General features: G+C 43.0%; 1 protein-coding gene across 6 annotated transcripts in view; it reads right to left on the bottom strand.

The window, feature by feature from the left end:
• Positions 1-16870, bottom strand: part of SLC4A4 (solute carrier family 4 member 4) — a 245757-nt gene that overhangs the window by 191493 nt on the left and 37394 nt on the right. For all 6 annotated transcript variants that reach the window (XM_074993785.1, XM_074993788.1, XM_074993786.1 and 3 more), the window contains one exon: positions 3426-3605. In XM_074993785.1, coding sequence (XP_074849886.1) covers positions 3426-3605 — 180 coding nt within the window. The remainder of the gene's footprint in view (positions 1-3425; positions 3606-16870) is intronic.

Below are 16870 nucleotides of genomic sequence, written 5' to 3'. Positions count from 1 at the left end.
TGAACCTACTACCCATCAATTTCATTTGGTGTCCCCTAGTTCTTGTATTATGGGAAAAGGTAAATAATTTTTCTATATTCACTTTCTCCACACCATTCATGATTTTATATACCTCGATCATATCGCCCCTCAATCGCCTCTTTTCCAGACTGAAAAGTCCCAGTCTCTCTAGCCTCTCCCCATATGGGACCCGTTCCAAGCCCCTAATCATCTTAGTCGCCTTTTTCTGAACCTTTTCTAATGCCAATATATCTTTTTTTTGAGGTGAGGAGACCACATCTGCACGCAGTACTCAAGATGTGGGCGTACCATAGTTTTATATAGGGGAAGTATGATATCTTTTGTCTTATTATCGATCCCTTTTTTAATAATTCCTAACATCCTATTTGCTTTACTAACTGCCGCTGCACACTGCGTGGATGTCTTCAGAGAACTATCCACTATAACTCCAAGACCCCTTTCCTGATCTGTCGTAGCTAAATTTGACCCCATCATGTAGTACGTGTAATTTGGGTTATTTTTTCCAACATATCACACGCAGAACATTTCTAGTCAAAAAGCCTCTGGTGTCAGAGCCCCAAAACAAAAGACAGACATCTGGTCATAACAATTTGGCTTGTGGCCTTTTACATGTAGCTCACTCATACTCCAGTCTTCTCCCAGGGAATTCAGCCAGAGTGCATTTCAAAGGCTTTATCCATCTCAAATATCAAGGTGACCCAACTGAAACAATGATCGGACAATGATCCTACCAAGAAGAAAGGTGTGAAGCATAAGCAGAGATGCACATCCTCTCAGGGAGCCTTCAAGCAATTAGCATTAGTGCTCCACCCAAGCAATTCCTCCCTTATCTCGTTCTTTGCCACATTCTACCCTGTGCTGCAGTCAGAGACAAAATCAATTACTTCTGAGGACAAAAGTTAACTGGACATTTCTGTGCATCCAAAAAGATGATCACCATTGTCTAGCTTGCCATGGCAACAAAACCATCGCCTTCACCACACCATTCAGGATTCCTTTCTCCATTAAATGGATCAGTCTGGATCTGATGAGCCTGAAGTCACTGACCAACATTACTTCAGCTATTGGTATTACAACATGGACTTACCTTCCTGCCCTCCAGGTTTGCACTTCCCACTCTGATCTCAATTCTACCCTCCTCCCTTTGGTGGCTATGCAATGCAGTAGCACTTGCATCTTAGAAATCTCAGCTGAACATTTCCCTGATTGTGTTTTTTGTTTTGAGCTATCCATTCCCTTATACATACATTTTTTGAGTTACACAGGCTTTCATCTTCCTCTTCCCTTTCCTTGAAAACACACACATGATCATTAACATGAAATCACTTTTGAACCAAAACAAACATACACCTTTCTACATAATCTTCTGACAGTTTGAAGAACTAGAGCCTGCACCCTGCCTCACACACATTTTAAATTGTTTGCAAAAACTGGACACAGATGAAAAGATTATGAGATACAGTTCCCAAATCCAGCTGTTCCACACAACCAGTTCTAAATTAACTATGTGCCCTGAGGAAAAGGTGTGCATTTATGGACTTGTTCCATCTCTTACCAGCCTCCACTGACATATGTTGCATCATGCTGATGAGCCTGTACATCAACCCATCCTGGATATTCAATACAGATTTGCATAAAAAAAAACCTTCAGCTGGTAAGATTTCAGGGCATTTGTCAAGGAAGGCTATGGAATCACCTTTAGTGGGGATATTTAAGGCTGAATTTTACACCTGCCCATTAGGGACTGTTCACAAAATTATTAGTAACTTTTAGTTATAGCTATTAAGTCTGCTGGTTGCTTGCAGACGTAGGAGTCTATCAAATATTTCCATCAATTCTTGGAAGGTATTTTAACAATTAGCAAATCAAACTTTGCAGTACTGTGTTTATGCCCAGAACGTGAAATAGACTACAAAACTACAGACATAATTTACACTGACAAATCCATTTTACAGCTAAATTAGGAGAAATGCAGGCAGCGAAGGAACTTTTTTTGTATTTTTTTTTTTAGAAGAAAAATTTGTGAAGTGACTTTTTAATACTGAGTGTCATTAAAATTGAACTTGAATCTTCTTACAACACAAAATTCACTTATCCTTCAGTTCAGTCTCCAAAGAGCTCAAACATTACCCAGACAAGTTATAAGTGAGCACTGACCACCACCCTTTGGAGAAGGTTTTATTTTAATTATCTCCTATGTACACAGAGGCCATCTTCTCTAGAATGCATCTGTGGAGAGGTCTCGGATACCCAGTATTTGCTGCACTACATTCACTAAGTCTCAGCCATTCAACTTCTTCCAAACTGTGTGAACACAATACATTTTAGCACAGTATTACAGTGGCGGATTGACAGCAGTTCATTAGAGTCAGCTTCAATCCAAATCAGTATCGCGCAAGTGCCATCCATGCCGCTGTCGCAACACCCCTTAATCCTATGAACTACATCCCCCCCACCCCGCTATTCTATTCCTGGACCTCTTTAAGAGGGATGCAGACTATTATGGTCAACTGCGTAGTGGATTTGTAGCTTCATTTTCACTGTGATGCACGAGGTATTGCTTTCCTCTTCTGATGTTTTAAACAGGTCACAACATTTCACTGCCTACAAACATCAAACAAGCTGGAGCATGGCCCGATTTCTTAAATACAGAGGAGTCCCCTAGGACAGATCCAGCAGTAGCAAGGTATGTTACTGTAAATAAAGCACCAGACCCTGGCATGCTAATTCCCACTCTCTAATGCTCGCTCTGTTTCAAGCTGAGCTCCCCACGCGGGACGACCCTTGTACGCAGGGAAACTGTGCATACACTCTGTACAGGAGGAGGGCTGGCAACAGATCAGCCAAGGGAGATTTCAAATCGCTTGCTGCGTCCTCAGTTTTGACGACTTGCACCAACAATGTCTGACCCAACAAGGGCAGCAAACAGAGCTGAAGCACTCATATGGGGTGCGTGGGTGGTGCTCCTTCCAAACACTTCCCTGGCGACAGATAGAACATATCTTACCGTCACAACACACGCTGAGGACCCCTGGGGGAGGGGTAGAGAGGGCAGTTGCCCCAGGGGCTGGCAATTCTAAAGGGCCGGGTCTCTGGCTGCCACCACTGCTGCCCCAGTAACAGCAGCAACCAGAGCCCTGAAGCCTTTAGAACTGCAGCCAGGGCACCAGGATGTGTATTCCAGAGCCCTGCACTGAGGGCTGGCTGCCTCAAACCCTGTCTCTTCTGCCCCTTCCAGGAGCACCAAGCTGGACCGCCACCACGTATTGCCCAGGGACCCGACAATCCCGTCAGCTGTCCTGTGAGGCCAATGTTTTGGGGATCCAGCTTCCTTGTAAAGACTCAGGAAGAGAGTACTACACCTCAGAGCACCCCAGAGAATGTCAGGAAGTAACAGGACTCACTGAGTGGTTTAAGGACACCGCTGCTGGTCTCATCCACATTTTCGACATCCGATTTGTCAGAGTAGTTCTCAGAGATTTTCTCTTTTTCCTTCTTCTCTTTCAGCCCAGGCCGTCTTCTGTGGCGTCTCCTCCTCCTATAGCTCTTAGGCACGTGGACCCCGATGTAGACAGTGTGATGGCCTAGGGAACAACATGGGCATTAATTTACATCATGTGCAATTTGCAGAAATACCAAGCAGTCTAATTTATAGCACATTTCATTGTACAACTATCCCTAATCATGGGGGTGAACACGTTCCTTTACTCAGACACTAACTAGCAGCTTTTGAATCCCCACTTAGATTGCAGGTTTTGGTTTGTTTGAATTTTTGTTTTCTTTTATGGTCAGGTAATTTTATACAAAAATCATTGGCAGTCCACGCAAGTGTGGACTCCTTGCTGGTTGTTCAATATTTGTGTCTATTTCTCTCTCTTTTTTATTTTTTTTAAAAAAAAGAAAAAAAAACCCCACACACCACACAGACCTCTGAAAGGCACACAGATCAATTTCAAAAGTACAGAAATACAAAGCAGCAGCTTTAAAAAACAAAAATAAAAACAAAAACCACAAAATTTTGGCAGTTTCACTCTTCAAGAACTCTCCTCATGAACCTTCTTTTCAACAAATGCATTCTTTGGGCCAGACCCTCATCTGATACAGGCCAGCATAGCAGGACGTTAAAGAACCTACAATGATTTATACCAGTTCACCATCTGGTCCAGTGTCCTATATGCCAAAACATGGTAGGGCGGGAGAGTGGAAGCACTAAATGCAGGCTATCGAATAAGACGCATGTGTAATTACTGCATTGTAGCAGCAGCGTGACCGGGAAGTAAGAGGCTTCCCTTCTAAGCATCTGACGCTTTCCAAACTTTAATCGTCATCATTAAGCTTAAAATGTTTGTTTGTTCTCAAATATAAAAATGTTCATTGTCTTTTTTTTTTGAGCGAGCGAAAAAAAAAAATTCATGAGTTTTTATTCTCCAAAGTCCTTGCCCCTTCAATATCAGCCTACAGTAAAGGGATTTGAGCAAATGAGGCACATTTCTTGCATACTCTGATAATTCAACTACCTTATTTTTAAAAGCTTTGGACACACTTGCCATGGACTCAAACCCTGATAAGACAAGTGCCTTTGATGCATTTGAACAACTTTGAGAACAACAAGAAGTCTTGTGGCACCTTATAGACTAACAGATATTGTGCTTATGCTCCAAGGTGCCACAAGACTTCTTGTTCTCAAAGCTCCAGACTCACACGGCTGCCTCTCGGATACTTGAACAACTTTGGTTTATCTGCCCATTTTACAAAGTACCACTGAAGAGAGTTTCGGATAAACACACATTCTACCACGGGCTGCAGCGTGCTTACCTGAAGGGGTAACGGAAGCTACAACAATTTGGACAGATTTGCAGAATGAACAACGAACAAAAACAATCAAGACCCTAGTATTCAGCATAATGGATGGTTTGACTAGGAGAGGCAGACCCCACAGAGAATGGATAGATGATGTAGTAGATCAGTGCAGAGCTAGTCTACAGAAACTAAACCACTCTGCACTGAACAGTGAGAGAGGCATCAGACACCAACGGGCGCTGAGCCCACAGTTATTGATTATGATGAAATCCCAGGCACATGTAAGGACAAGTGTAGGTCTCTGAAAGTCTGATTACTTCCTTTCAGGTCACAGTCTCTAAATCAGTTCTGAATCAGGAGCCATTTCAGCGGCTACTGCAAAAAGTGAACCAGCAACATTATTCTGAAAATCTATTTTTTATTCATGGCAATTGGCCACACTCAACCAGCCAAATAGCCAAATGTAGCTAGTTAACTAGTGCATGTTAACTTGACACTTCTGTATAATTTTCCTATTACTTTCCCCCAAGCGTACCTGTGTAGACATGGCTTTATGCAGCTTCAGTATTAGGGTAGTCAAGGACTCCTGAACTTTAGGCCTCTCTACACTACAAGCTTTTGTCAAGTTTGCAATCAGGCTGTAGCATGAATAAGAGTCCATCTGCACTTCAGTCACAAACAGCTTGGGTCACATGTGGTCCCTTGTGCTGCCAATGTACCTGGTTTCAATCTCACTCAGGAGCAGGACTGCTAAACCATGAAAGCATTAAAAAGATGGCGATTCTACTGTAGAGACACAGCAATACCTGTTACCCCCCTTTGCATAACTAACAGCCATTTCCACTGACTCCTGGCCCATATGAACTAGAACATCCCCAAGCACATGGCACCACATGAAATTTTTGATGACCAATGCCTGGAAAAAAAGTCAGTCAGTGACAGAGAGAGAATCCAGAAGGATCTGGGTAGCTAGGCAAGGGCAGTCTAGTTGGTACACACCTGAACTGGGGAACATGCCACTTTTTGGACATGTTCATTGTAACAATATCTGATGAGCATGCAGAGCCTGATTACATTAACAAGATTCTCTGTTCTTTAGACAGGGCCAGTTGGAACTAAAAACAAAACAAAAAGACTAAGTGAAAAGTGTATGTCATTTTGGCCCATTTTTGCTGTATTATGGAAAATGTCTTGAGTATTTTAAGGTCTCCGCCTCTCCCTTTTCCTGCCCCCACCCCCGCACACATGCCAGAGTTCCTTTTTTAACTCCAGCTGCTACAATCTCAGCATACTCATGCAGAAAGAGACTACATTTTGCATCAGGAAGAATTTATCTTTTGCTGCTTTAACTTCTAATTCACAACTGCCAAACTCGGTAAAACATTATTTTGTTGGTAATGCTTTGCTTTTTGAAAAGAGAGATTGTTTAAATATGAAAAAGCCAAAGCAAAATTGCCACATTAAGAGAGTAACTCCCATCTATTCCTTCAAGGAATATGAACTCAGACCCGGAGTATGCAGGTTAGCTGGTGCAGTGAATGAGACAGGGGTCCTGTGTGGTGATCCCTGAATTTTTTCCCCTCAAGCTTTATTTAAAATTCCCAGAGCATAAGCATAATCCGTCTGTGTATTTCTTTAAACGAGCACACATGTAGTTTTTTAGTGAACAGGATGAAGCACATGCAGTGAATGAGACGGGTCAAAGTGCTGAATAGTGAGGATAAAAATCAACATTGAACAGTTGTCTTGTTCACCTGTGCATTTTCTGGCCCATACACAAAAGGGAACATGTGGCCCTCTGTGGTGAGCCACCACAAGCATTGTGCATCACTTGCACAATCTCTTTGCATAAGGGTCAGTCTTTCAGTGAATGAAACCAGGTTCCTGCAGAAATGTGATAGGATTGTATCAACGTATGCAAGGAGCAGGAGAGCTCAGATTACATGGGCAACCTTACATTTAGCATTGCTTACGAGCTTCACAGTATAACCTTATTCTTTTAAGGGTCTGGGGAGGGGGGTTGCACGTGTCTGTTTAAAACACAAGTTAATGAGAAGTATGCTGCTACTCTTATGGAATTACATTGCATTAGGTATAAATGGAAACCATAGATTTGAGCAGAGGAAGAGCTGCAAATTAGATTATATAATGTTCTGGCTTCTATAATTGTACTCTGCATACAATTGTGCTAGAAGCTTTTGCCTGTACAAACTTATCCTTCCTGATTTTTGTGCAAGAATACACCACCATTCATCAAACACTATAACCATGCAACAAAAGTCTCCCCCCCTCCCAGACTCTGAAAAGCCTCAGAATCAAACAGATGACCTACAGGAAAAGTAGCAGGTAACTGTGCTTTTATTTAAAAGGCTGTATTATTTCTATAGGCACAAGGGGGAAAAGAATAAATGTGTTAGTCTGTAAAGAGCCATTGGACAGCTCGTTATTTGTGAATGTACAGACTTCACATGGCTACCCCTCTGAGAAAAGGAAAAAGTTGTGTGGCTGTCTAAACTTTGGCACCCAAGAGCTTCACCTTCAGACTTAATATTCTTTATTTTTTGCTGGTAATTTTTTTAAAGTTGTGTCATTAGTAAAGAAAACAAAACAGAAAAAAAAAAAATCTGCTATGGAACTACTTGGAGGGCAGCGGGGATCGACAGAAAAAGGAGGGTGAATCTTCCTCACTGAAATATGGATACCTGTAGAGCCCTGCCACCTGTGTTACACAACTCCAAAACTTTGCAATGATCAGAACAAACCACATCTCCAGAAACTGACAAACCCACTCAAGTTGCTTACCTGCACAAAGGTGCTGTGCAAACACAATACTGAGAGAACAACAGTTACAGCCAGTGGCAGGGAGAGAATTCAGTCTGCAGAGACAATGGCTTTGTCTACACTTAAAAGCCTAAGTACACCTGTGGCTGCACTTTAAACTGAAAGTGTTCCCACAGCAAGAGCGCTGGGAGAGAGCTCTCCCAGCGCTCCGTGTAAAGCCACCTCTATGAGGGGAGTAGCTAACAGCGCTGGGAGTGCTGGTTCATACTTGTGCTTACTGTACTCTAACTCACTGCAGTTGTGGGGTGGGGGTGTATTTTTTCCACTCTTTGAGCAAGAAAGTCATAGAATATTAAAGCACCAGTGTAGGATTTAGCCAGTGACTGTATTTAATCAAACCATTACAATGCTGTAAAAAAGAAGTTGTTTATTTTTGGCCACTGAAAAAGGAGATGCTCGACTCAGGGAATCTCTGCCCAATCTTCAAATTTCTAAAGGTGCTAAATTTTTTTTAAAACAGAGGGGGGACACCAAAAGCTTCCAGAAGAAATATTTTGAAGAGAGAATCATCTGCCCCTCCCTAATCTCACCCAGCTTCGACTCTCTTCCCACTCAAAATCATTTGGCCCATTTCTGCTCAAAATCACTCACACCAAAATCACCAGCAGCCTGAAGAACAAAAAAAAAAAAACCTAACTTCAAAAAGGTCGGTGTCACCCAGAAGCTTGAGAAAGTGGTAATTGCCAAAGCTCTTCAGATTGGAAATGCATTAGCAGCCTTCAACAATAGGCATCAATGCACACTTTGAGCCTACGTCTAAATGGAGAGGCTTTTCCCAGCAAAAAAACTGGGCTTTTTGTTGGGAAAAGCCATGGAGCGTCTATACGTAAAATATGCTTTGTAGACAGCTTGTCCACAAAACCGGGCACATCTGCCAGCAACGTTATTCCTCTCCCTGTTCAGGTACAACACCTCTCTCGACAGCGGTCTGTCAACAAAACTGCTCTGTAGATGTTCGAGGGCCCTTTTGTCAACCAACAGGGCTTCAGGTTCACTAGGCAGCCTGTTCTGTTGAGAGAGAGGGCCAGGCAGTCTGGCTGCTCTGTTGACAAAGCAAAGCAGATTACTCTTTTGATCTGTTTTTATGGGTAGCCACAATCTGTTGACAGAAGTTTTGCTGGGAAATCCCTTCCAACGGTGACTCCTGTCAATAAAGGCTTCTTATGTAGATGCAGACCACCTGTAATACTTTAAATCAAACACCCAAGTCTGATCTATTAGAAGTTGGAGGGTAGTCCACACACACACACTACCAAGCTCTGTTGACAAAACTTGTGTCAACACCTAAAAGTTAACAAAAACTGCCAGGTGTTCACACTTGCTCCCTTTGGTGACAGATCGGCTACATCTACACGTGCCCCAAACTTCGAAATGGCCATGCAAATGGCCATTTCGAAGTTTACTAATGAAGCACTGAAATGCATATTCAGCGCTTCATTAGCATGCGGGCGGCAGCGGCGCTTCAAAATTGACGCTCCTTGCCGCCGCGCGGCGCTTCCAGACGGGGCTCCTTTTCGAAAGGACGCCGCCTACTTCGAAGTCCCCTTATTCCCATGAGCTCATGGGAATAAGGGGACTTCGAAGTAGGCGGCGTCCTTTCGAAAAGGAGCCCCGTCTGGACGTGCCGCGCAGCGGCAAGGCGCATCAATTTTGAAGCGCCACAGCAGCCCGCATGCTAATGAAGCGCTGAGAGAAGCATCTGGAGTAGCTCTGTGAGTTCTCCGTGCTCAGGAACGTCAAAGCAGCATAGAAGTGATTTTGTTCCCCAAATGGAGCAGCTCATTCAGCTGTCAGATAACTCCCAGAGCTTTGAAATGCTAGGGGTGCATGCCTGTAGGGCAGCAGAGATCAAGACACTGAGCAGATGAGCAGAGCCTTCAGGGCAGGAATCGTAGGACACTGGTAGAGGCCAGTTCTGTGACAAGACAAACAAAAACAGCAGTGTTTACAGTGACTCTTTGTTGACAATAAAGGGAGGGGAAAAGAAAAAAATTTCTAAAGGTGGAAGTTTTCTATCATCAAAACTCAGGTTCTTTGTGGACAAAAAATGACATTGAGGCGTGAAGGCACACTGTTTTGTCACCAAAGGCAAGTTTTGGTGACAAAACTTGGTAGAATAGACATACCCTGAAATTAATCAGATCCATAGGGGAAGATGATAGCTTTACTGGGAGGAAAATGAGGGCAAGGGTTGTATGGAAACAAACTGTATTATCCTTCAAAAAAATATTTTGACTAATGTTGAAGTGCTGCCACAGTGGTGTTGGAAGAGATTTTATAGCGAGGGTGCTGAAAGCCACTGAACAAAGTTGTAAACCCTGCATAGGACAGAAAACCACTTTGAGTTGGGAGGCTTCCAAACTCCTAACACTCTTAGTTGCAGCATTCCCATGCTCCTGGAAAGCTCTTATCTGGGCAGCTACAGGGGCCTAAGAAAAACTCTGGTGACTGCTGAGTAAAATACCTAGCCCACCAGGAGAATTCAAGCAATCATTTTCATCCTTCCTGTCCTCTTTTAAGTTGCAGAATGCTAACATGCAGTACATGTGTCTTGGGATATTTACTAGGCATAACCATGTGCCCTTGCATTGAATTGTTCTCATATGAAGTTTTATCCCACCAAGTAGAAAAATACCTCCAACACAGTGCACTGAGAAGGTGTGTCAACTGCTTCCTGCCAGACACTCTGGGAGGAGTGTCTCAAAGTGTATCTCAAAACTCACAAATGTAAACAAAAGCCAACCACTTCCTTAAAGTGCACTGAACAGGGGAGAAAGGAGAGAGAAAAAAAAAAAAAAAAATCGCTTGCTTCACCACCTTCCTGAAAGGTAGGGGCGGGGAGAGGAACATGAAACTCTCTCACCTGCGGAAGGGGGAGCTGAAGATAAGTAATGCAGTTACTTGCCATTGCATACACAACTTTGCTTCACATTACCAAAATGTGCACGTGATCAAAAGGATTAAAGAGATTAATATGCTGCCAACAGAATTAGACAAAGTCTACAGGCTTACTATGATGGGTTTCTATTAGCAAACTGACCACAGAATTACAGTGATTCACAGGAGAAGGTTGCTATAACACAGCCCTGGGAAGCACCTCACCCCTTGTGTCTGGCTTTTCTGTCTGGTCATGACAATCAGATTTCCTTGACAAAGGTCACTATTACCCTTTCTATTGTGGCTACTGTCCCCACCGTACACCTGCTCTTTCTTTCCAATATTTGATACCCACATATCAAAGAAAGTTACCCACTGTGCACTTGCAGAGGTCTCCAAGTGCTCAGTTTGCTTTTACGTGGTCCTGCAACACATCAGGGTTAAGGTGTATCTTTAGGTACCTGAGTGTGACTCCTAGGCTGTGTCTACACCGGCACAAGTCTTCAAAATAGCCACGCTAATGGCTATTTCGAAGATTACTAATGAGGCGCTGACTTGACTATTCAGCGCCTCATTAGCACTAGCACACTTCCAGCCGTGGTGCTTTGAAGGCGCCACTTTTTAACGCCTGTGGCTTGGCGCAGCTCTAGGGGGTCCTTTCCGAAATGACCCCACACATTTTGAAATCCCCTTATTCCCTTCATCTGAAGGGAATAAGGGGATTTTGAAATGTGCGACGTCCTTTCGGAAAGGACCCTTGTGTGGCCGCGCCGAGCTGTGGGCATTCGAAAGCAGCACTTTAGAAGTGCTGCAGCTGGAAGAGTGCTAATGCTAATGAGGCGCTGAATATTCAAGTCAGCACCTCATTAGTAATCTTCGAAATAGCCATTAGCATGGCTATTTTGAAGATTTGTGCCAGTGTAGACACGGCCCTATAGAAGCCAAGAAATCATGCATTCACCTTGGAGACTAAAACTTGGTCCTTTTCTGTAGTTCTCTGGACTTTTCAGCCTTTGATGTCACTGATGACTCACAAAATACATCATGGAAACACTTCTCAGTCATTTCCTGCTACATTTGGAAGTTAGCGTGGCCACTGCATAGGGGAATGGACTGGAAGTCTAGAGAATTGGACTCAGTGTGCTTCGTTTCTGACTTGCCACCTGACCTTAATTTAACCTTTGTGTGTCTTGGTTTGTCTCCTCTACCCAGATTGACCACAGCACACTAGGACCTCTAGTCTCTACACCAGGACAAGATAATTGATTAGCATGTTCCTTGTTAGGTTAATTATTGTGGTGTGCTACTGTATTCAGTGGCTCAGTTGGAAACTCAGTAATTTCTTCTCTTCAGTCTAATGAATTGGTGCTTCATCTTTGCAAGAGAGGAATTCTATTCTCCATGAAGTTATTATACTCACTACTGCAACTACAGCTGGCTAGCACACAGAAGCCAGCCAGAATGATGGGATAGATTTGAAGGTCACTACAAGCATTGTAGCATGAATTTCATCATAAGTCCCAACTTAGTGATTTATTATAAACTGTCAACCAACAAATTACTTGGGAGCCAAGTTCTCATGTTTGATGGCAGTCCAAGGGTAATTCTTTTAAGTTGCAAGAGGAAGAAAACAAGCTTTTTTCCTTTAAACAAAAAACCAAAAACATATTTTAAGAAGGTTGTTCAGATGCTTTCTTACCCTCTAATACCCCCCATTTGGATGTAAACATTGTCATGTGACCCACTGCCACGCCTCAGTAAATAAAAAGCATTTAACCAATTATTTTCAAGATTGGCAAAGACCGAGAATCTGTTTGCCAATTCCTTGACGTGCATTAAAATCAGCAGGGGAAACACAGTCATGTAGATGAGGAGCATTCCAATTTCACCTGATTGTAAAGATTATTCTTCTCTCGACCTGCCTTGACACCTGGTGATTCAATGTGTCCCCTCCAAAGCCTCCTGGCAAATAGAATTCCATGTTCAAGATGCATGTCAGAAAGGGCTCTGGAGGCTAGCAGCTTTCTGTAAGTATCACATCACATCTAAGAGAGTTGGAAGGGACCTTGAGAAGTCATCAAGTCCAGTCCCCTGCCCTCTTGGCAGGGCCGAGCACCTTCCCTGACAGGTTTTTAAATCTATTTGCCCCAGACACCCCCCCAAAAGGATTGGGCTCACAACCCTGGGTTTAGCAGGCTGATGCTCAAACCACTGAGCTATCCCAGCCTCCTGTGCTTGCAGTTTGAAATTTTCAATGGAAAAAAAGAGGTGAGCTTGGGATTCTTCTATAACAAGCTAGAGAGGATGTGAAGTGTGAACAGGTAGATGTAGAGGCTCAGCAGAAAAACTGCCAGATCTGTCAGGCTTGTAGATAGTACAAGAGGGCATCAGCAATCCCACTCAAAAAAAACCACCATCACTTGTGGTAAAAGAATGTTCAGACTGGAAAAAAAACAAACAACCACAAGCACTCAAAAGTTAGGGAGAAGCAGAATTAAGATAAATTTTCCATGGGCAGTGTCAATATTTCAGGGGGGGGGGAAAAAAAAAAATACATTTTCCACAGACAAACATGTCAACATCTCTCATTTGGGCTGTAGCTTAAATGCTCTATACCCTCATTCTTCTCGATGGGATCAACAATGCTTTATGCCAATACTGAGCACAGGCACCTTAACAGCCCCGACTGGTGTGGGGGCGGGGGGGGGGGAAAAGGGATGAGGACACAGCTGCGTACCTGCTTCTCTTAAGTAGAAAAAAAAGCACTGGATCACCATATGCCTCCCATGATGTACTATGGCCTTCTCACTTACTGAGGCACCACAATGGTGAAGTAAAAGATTTTCTAGTGTACAGTTTTACAACAAAAAATTCTGTGAAAAGCAGACGACACTTCAGTCCAAAAAGTTTATTTGAAAACCCAGTTTCATATTAAACCTTTTGACCAGTCCTAACGGATAAAGATATACAGCTCTGCAAAGTTCAAGTAGCAATTACAGAGGTAGTATCCTGTTCCCAATCTGAAAAAGGGAAGATAGAAAGACAGACCTCAATTCTCCTCAGTCAGATGTGGCTGACATTATGAAGGGGTGCGTGGCACAGGGGGCTGTATAGTTACAAATGCACAGTCATCCTTTGGCAGTGCCAGTCAACGGAACTGGTTTCCCCAAGGTCACCGTGGCCTACTGAACCAGCAGACATCTGCAGAGTAGGTGTCATGAAGGGTGATGTTTGCCTTTCTGACAGCCTGTGAACTGTTCTCATTCCAAATGGCAAAGTACTACCAGTGCAAGGCCTCTCTGAGACAGGAGGGCCAGAGTTACATATGGCTGAAGTGAATTGTTGCAGAAAAGGTGTCTCAATCACTGGGGATGAGCTTAGGGGAGGAGTCAGTGTGATGTGATCAGCTGTTAGGTCTGAAGGGCTGGGGCAATGACCTTGTAGACAGCAGCAGTAGGGCTTAATTAATGGGAACAGTAGAGTGTGACTTGTAGTCTAATGACAGCCCACAGGGGAAGCAGACTGCAACTGGGTGATCTGAGCTACCCACTACATCTGCAGGCCAGGAGGACAGCATGGAGGGACTCCAAGAGAGGCTGAACCTTGGTCAATAGGACTCTATGCCAATAAGAAACTGGCCTCTAATGGAAAGATGAGCTAGAAGGGGCACCCCAGGTAGCAAGGCATGAAGAACTCCGTAGGACAAGGCTGCATTCATCTTAGTTTGCACCTGAATAAAAGTCTGTCCCTAAGGTATTTGCAGGCTTTATTTTCTGCCAGCTTTATCAAAGACTCCTTTCATTGGAACCATGAATGGAAATGCTTACCAGGAACTCATTAGCTACTACAACCTAGAGACTCCAGCAAGTGAAGGTACATCAGCACTTGCCCTGGAGGTTAGACTACACCCTACCATGCCACGCCCTAACAAGTATCAGGGGAGGTTTGGAACAGATAACCATAGACATCCCACTGAGCAGGGGACAATTACACATACATGGATCCGCATCTCCTCCCCTTGGGACATACCTAAAACTTCAAAGGGGCACAAAAGGGTAGGTGTACATTTTAAACACTTCTAACTTGCTATTCTAAAGCCCTGTTTTTTCCAAATAAATGAAGACATTTCTTGAAGACACCTTCCCCCGACTGCACATCAGTTAATCAATAGCTGAACTCTATCAAAGGGTCTACATGCTAAAATATTATTTTTAGATCTGACAATGAGAATTCCGATACAATAATGGTAGCCTGATAGGGGCATGGATAAGGGATGAGTGTCTTAGCCGGTCACTGGAACTTGCATGTCTTCCAAAGATCAACTTAATCTTTATAAACAAAAACACAAAAAGTCTCTGGAGTTCTTAGGGGTTCACATATAATGACACCATAGTCAGGCTGTGCTGAAAAGCCATTGGATTGGCTGAGTGCAGAATAAAGGCTGTCTGAATCTCAAACTCTCTCAATTTCAACAGGATAATATTCCCTCCCTCCCCCAACTCAATATCTACTGATCACCAGTAGTTAAACTGAAAAATTCCCCAAGATGATTTAACTTGGCTTTTCTTGAAGCTTATTTTAGAAAGTTGTTTTTTTGGGGTTGTGTGTGTGTGTTGTACCTTTAACTATGCAATTCCTCCCAAGTAGGGAGGGAACACATTGAACGTTAAAAGTTTACTTTAAAAAAAAAAAACACACACCACCTAGTCAGAATTTAAACTGAAACTTAAAGGTGCTTTCTTCATCTGGCACTTTAAAAAGAATATATATAAATCTGAACATTTAAGTGAACTAGTGGGTATTAACAACCCAAAGATGCAGGATAAGTCTAGAAAGTTTGTGCAGTGGAATCTGGCACAAAAAAAAAAAAACAAAAAAAAAACAAACACTCTCTAGTTTCTGTGTGGCAGAATAAATGCCTATAGCTGGCAAATGATAAAAATGATCAGTTAAGACAGAAAGCAACAAGCATGTTTTGAGTATTCAACCTGAGGATTTTGTACTCTATTGTTAGACTCTTACCTACCAACCTATAAGCAGCTTTTCCTGACTCTTTGTGTGAGAGCAGTTAGACAACCTACCAAACCCGCCATGACATCAGCTGATCTCATCAGGCCAGAGCTGCTTGGATCCTAATCAAAGGAGAGGATGATTTCCGAAAGAGCAGCTTATAGGCATTACAAAATCTTATCCAAAGTGTTAGCCCTAAATTTTCCAGAAACGAGGTGCCTGATTTGATGAACGTGATAAACGCAGACCTTAAAAAAAGTCTCCATTAAGGGGTCTCAAATGGAGCACCCAAAATTGACACATCCAAGATTACCGTTACATGGTCTAAACTGCCTCTTTCAGAGCACAGAAATCAAGGCTGACAAATATTACACTTTGTTTGACATAAAATGCAAATATGCAGTTATTTATACATAAATATGGGGAGTCTATCTCCATATTTAGGTATTAAAAAAAACCACTGGCTTGGTTTTCTATAGTTGCTGAGCCCTCCAGTGGGAGCTTTCAGTGCTCAGCCCTTCAGAATACATCAAACCCTTTATTTAGGCATGACAATTTGACCTTCGTTCTAATTAGAATTTGAACTTTGTAAGTGTGTTGCACAGTGCTGTGTTGGAAGGCAGGAGACTTACAACGTTAATGATTTGTGTGCCACTAAGATGAGGTAACTAGTAACTCTTGTGATTATAGAATAAATCAGGCCATTGATTATTATTGAAGAATCTTAATTGGGACATAAAATTTTGTTTAGCCTAGACTTGCCTCTACTTCATCACCTCAAAAAAGTGTGATTGTAGTGCACTCCTCAAGAGAGGAAATTACTGGTCATTTCATGGCTTGCCCAAGTTTTTAGCAGGCCACCTCTTGCATCACAAGAGCTCTACTATCCACAACCCATAACCACAGGGGGTCAGGTCTGGGAGAGCTGAAGCTGTCTCCCACATATCACGGCAGAGCTGCATGCATTAGTGACAGAAGTATTCACATCAGTGAAACTAACATCCTAAACTCTGAAGCTTTCGAGACTGAAATGTTAGTCAATACCACTGCAAGCCAAGGCTAGTACACATAAGGGCTTGAGTGTTGGGGAAGTACATAGGATGAACAAGTAAAAAAGGTACAGAAGTCGCCTAATAACGACTGACCCAAGAAATGAGATCAGAACAGACCAAGCAGCCACCTGGTCCGGTACCCTGGCTCCGATTTTGGTAAATACTGGGTGCTTCAGAGGAAGGGCTAAAAATCACTTATACACCCAATGCTTCAGTACGAGATCACTGGCATATCCCACTGGCACACTGGGTATGCCATTATGGTATAC

The sequence above is a fragment of the Carettochelys insculpta genome, chromosome 4 (genome assembly GCF_033958435.1).
Source record: "Carettochelys insculpta isolate YL-2023 chromosome 4, ASM3395843v1, whole genome shotgun sequence".
Classification (NCBI taxonomy): Eukaryota; Metazoa; Chordata; order Testudines; family Carettochelyidae; genus Carettochelys; species Carettochelys insculpta.
Note: the sequence above shows the minus strand (reverse complement) of the source record. Positions and strands in the feature narration are given on the sequence as shown.